Source organism: Anopheles merus, chromosome 3L, assembly GCF_017562075.2.
Source record: "Anopheles merus strain MAF chromosome 3L, AmerM5.1, whole genome shotgun sequence".
In the NCBI taxonomy this organism is placed as follows: Eukaryota; Metazoa; Arthropoda; class Insecta; order Diptera; family Culicidae; genus Anopheles; species Anopheles merus.
In genome coordinates this window covers 3,016,066-3,020,696 of record NC_054085.1, presented here as the reverse complement: position 1 = coordinate 3,020,696, position 4,631 = coordinate 3,016,066, and the positions used below count along the sequence as shown (strand labels likewise).

Here is a 4,631-nt window from a genome sequence, read left to right as displayed (position 1 = left end):
TAAATTGAGTGATAAAACATCTCAAATAACTCAAACAGCGATAAAACATAATCTTTTGCGAGCTGTTAAACATGGTTTTTAATATTATTTAGTTTTCCACTGCTATATCAACTAGGGTGGAGCAGTAGATATGGCTATCCGGCTGAAATGGTTTATTTTTATTTGAAGTTTTCAACTGTATATACCACTGCTCGACTTTTTAATCACGTTGCTAAGGTTAAACACAATTCCACTTCACTGCCAATCCGATCGGATAGCGATGATTCTGATTGAGAAAACGCAATTGGATAACATGGGAATTTTGCTAACCGATCCACTAAATTATCCACTCCGTTATCGACTTTCGTTCCCGATCAGGCCCATCAGCAGATAAATCAATCGCACATATTTCCTCAAATGCCTCATTTTGAGTGTGGTGATATTCTGTAGGACATAGGTTTTTTTTTAACTTCAGTGGTACTAAATCTAATGAGTCTTGAGGCAATGGAATACACTGAGCCAATGATGACAGGCATGTTTCTGTGTTAGGATCGGTGTTAATAATAATTAAGTTAATAATAATAGTGTGGGAAGCATCCGATACCGATCGAGCCGAATCTTCCCGATCGCTCAAAGGCTCCCGAACATCGTGGCTAAGGCAATGACCGAAGGCCACTCTTTCGCGGTAGCCCGAGTCAAGCGATTGATTTTTAGCGTTGCAATAAAAATATGATATAAGACTGCTTAAGAAAACGCTTGTTATTTAATACCTAATACACTACTACGGGCGAAAGAAAGAGTGCTGTTGCAATAGTTTGCAACAATCGGTATGTCCTTTATTAAGTTCAATGTTTCGTTTGTTTTTATATAGAAAGTCTAGCTGGCCCAGTAAACCTGGTTTTACCCAATATAGTTGTTGTGTTTAACGGTTGCCTTGGCACTCAGGTACTTTTATTTTAATTTATATGAATAGTACACAATAATAAATAATACGCACTAGACACGCTACACAATAAGCATATTAAAATAATCTCAGCCGCGTACCAGCCGCAGTGTGCCCTACTGGGAGCCCTGCTCGACCGGCTGCTCGCAACACCTCACTTGTTCGAGCGCACGACACGCACTAAGCGGCCCGCGCTTAGTGTGCGTACGACAGTGTGCGTGACGTGTCCCAGATCCTGTTCTGCAGACTTGCGCCCCTTTGCTACAAATGTTGTCGTCAGCTACCAAGCTGGGTTTTTTGGAGGCAAATCCACCACCGACCAAATTTTCACTCTACGGGAGATCCTCCAGAAGAGCCGAGAGCTCCAGATCCCAATGCACCACCTGTTAATCGACTTCAAGGCGGCCTACGATACCATAGACCGGAAGGAGCTATGGAGTATCATGCAGCGGTACCACTTCCCTGGGAAGTTGATCCGGCTGTTAGAGGCCACTCTCCTGTCTGCTCTTCAACATCGCCCTGGAAGGTGTCATTCAAGACGCGGGGCTAGACTACGACATCCGTGGTACGATCCTCTACCGGTCTCTTCAATTTCTTGGCTTCGCGGGTGACATCGACATCATTGGCAGGACAACAGCAAAGGTTTGTGAGGCGTACACCCGACTCAAACGCGAAGCAGCAAGAATTGGATTGAGAATCAATGCGACGAAGACGAAGTACCTGCTTGCCGGCGACTAAGACCATCTGGGAAGCAGTGTATTAGTTGACGGCGACAGTCTCGAGGTGGTAAAGGAGTTTTGCTATCTCGGGACGGTCGTTACTTCGGACAACGACATCAGCAGCGAAATCCGGAGACGCATTGTGCAGAGGAATCGTGTAAACTACGGGCTTAACCGACTGCTGAGATCCAGAAGACTTTGAGCCCGCACGAAATGTGAGATATACCGCACATTGAGTCGCCCGGCGACGCCGGGTGTAATAAAAAAATAAATATCAATTGGGCAAATGTTTTATAGTTCTTTTGGCAAAATTTATTTTGCAAACGTCAGATTTTGTTTACTTGCCATGCTCGAAATCCTTAGACCGCTCTAACATAATATTGTCAGTTCGTGGTTCATCGGAAAGATATTCATCCAAAGGGAATATATTTGGCAACATTTCAGTGTCCTGAATGTGAACAATTTCAGATTTGCTTACATCGATATCCGTAGAATTGGTCTCAAAGTTATTCATTGCAGATCTTTGTTGATCGAATACAACATGAGGACGAACAAATTCACTGTAAAAAAAGCGAATAACACGATCTTCACGAGACAAGAGGTTCACGTCTCCTTCGATTTTAGTTCTCATACCAAAACCAATCAGGTCGTATGCCTCAATTATACGCTCCATGCTTATTGTGACGTTTTTCTCACCACTATCTTCCTGTCTAGCTGTGCTATTTGGTTCCATAATTGATGTACGAAGAGAATCGCAAAAGTCATCAACTTCAGACTGTTCAACTTTAAAAGCAGCTGCTGTCTTGGCAATGCACTTGGAATAGTCTACCGCATTAGCATCAAATGGATGCAATCCGCATGCCCGAAAACCATTGATAATCGATGGATTTTTTATCCATTTTCAATAGCTTCACATAAAACTGACCCAAAGTGCAAGATGTTAAGAGCACAACCTTATTTTTCAATCTCCAAGCTTCTGCTGCACGCTTCCATTCGTTTTTTAATGGCTTAAATATAGCCACGTCTGCGGGCTGTGTAATATGTGTGGTATTAGGATATAGGCATATCAATATTATGCCCAGTGATTTGCAGAGATCGGCTACTTCTATTGCAATGTGCGATGCATGGCCATCAACAAATAATATTATAGGAAATTTCACCCCTCGTTTGATGACAAAAGGGTGAAATATTTTATGAATAAATCCCTTACAATTAGGAGAATTAATCCAACCGCGTTCGTTTTGACCAAGACCTCATTCGGAAGGAATACTTTGCACTACCTCTTGCCGCAAACGTTTACCTGGCAGTATCACATGTAAAATAATGTCATTTGCTCCGAATGCAATCATAACTGTTACATTATGTTTGGCGGCAGCTAGCTCTGCTTCGTAAACATTGCGGGAACTAGTACGAGCAATAACCTCTTTTGATTTTGGATAAAGGAAAAATGAGGTTTCGTCTGCATTAAAAATTCTAGCTGGATCATTCAATATTTCCGCGGATATCTTTCACACTAATTCGGATACTAGCACTAGACAAAGTTTCGGGCATACGGAAGGGAAAACTGTTGTTGCGCTTCATAAAGCCGCGTTACCATTTGCGACCAGAAGTTAGGAGATATTGTGAATTATTGGGATTTAAACAGAGACTCATACGCTTCTTAGGCGGTTTGTTGTAACAAAAAGGAGTCACTCGATCTGGATTAGGTTCTAGAAATTCTTTCAACTTAAAGAGCAAAACTCTTCGAGTGACTGGAAATCCACGATCCTGCATTTCGTTCAACCAGTCAGCAATGTGTTGTTCCTCATCTGGTTCCTCATCACAATCTCAGTACAGATCGTGGACCCGGTTTCAACTTATTTCTCCAATTAGCACTTATTCTGTTACGGATGGTGGACTTCGGGATAGCAAATTCCTTAAAGGTAGCGTACAATGTTTTACCGGCATGAATGGACTTAATACAGTCGTTAAACGCATCTTCGGTGCACGTTTTCAAATTACGTGACGGAGCCATTCAAAAAAAAAACAACACATAAATTGAACGAACGTTTTCTTTTCAATCTAAACTCTACATACCTGGTGATTGTTTAGCAAATTATACAAATTTTACGGAATACTGACACGGACAAAGGAATTGCAACACTCGTTAGTTAGCACTTTGACCAAACTGACAGTATTGAAACATGCATTCATAGCATGCTGCGATAATTGGTACCCCGGTGTTTAGTTGTACCAATGGTGGAGTATGGAAAATTACGCCCCATTTTCTATGAAATGTCAGTAAAATGTGAAGTGAAGTGAATAAATAAATAATATTTTGCACCATGATATTGTTTTTTCGAAGAAGTACTGGTCCCTTATACTAAATATTCCTTATTACTCAACGGTATTCCCCTTAGCAAAATGGTAAGAGATGCCAAACATCTTGGCAACACCTTCAGCCCGTGCCTTCGCCTTCCGCCTGCCTGTACCACTGCTTGTGGGCTTGGCTTTCAGTGACTTATTGATTCCCCCATAGCAGGATAGTCAGTCCTACGTATGGCGGTACGGTCCATTTGGGGCTTGAACCTATGACGGGCTTATTGTTAAGTCGTACGAGTAGACGACTGTATCAAGAAGACCGGCTATTGGTGGGTGTTAGCATTTATGAATTTGTGTGTGATCTTGAGACGATGTGGGAGAAGCTGTTTTGGGATTTAAAGTGTTGTTAACACGAGGTCCCTAATTGACAGCCAAAGTTGTTGTTATTGTTGGCTGTGACAGCTATTCGAACAGCATGTGTTCGAATCATCCGTTCGAATGGTGCAAGGCTTTCGAAATGCTACCAAAGCGAGACAGATGTTGATTGGAAGAGCATAACCAGTTTGCGCATTAAAGGGACGAATCAGAAAACAGGTCGGCCACGGTCAGCATAAGAGTCAACTGAAGTCGTAAAGAAAAAGGGACGCGCGCAAGCGTAAACAAGTTTAGTAGCAACATCAAGAGCAAAG

The 4,631-nt window shown here is 42.2% G+C and overlaps 1 protein-coding gene across 1 annotated transcript; it reads right to left on the bottom strand.

Annotated features, from left to right (window-relative positions):
• Positions 1–217: 217 nt before the first annotated feature.
• On the bottom strand, positions 218–3,905 carry LOC121598724. The gene is made up of 5 exons (XM_041925957.1): positions 3,875–3,905; positions 3,297–3,467; positions 2,705–2,893; positions 2,120–2,355; positions 218–265 (listed from the first exon to the last, which is right to left on the bottom strand). Exons 1-5 carry the CDS (start codon positions 3,903–3,905, stop codon positions 218–220), a joined length of 675 nt encoding a protein of 224 aa, XP_041781891.1.
• Positions 3,906–4,631: the final 726 nt, after the last annotated feature.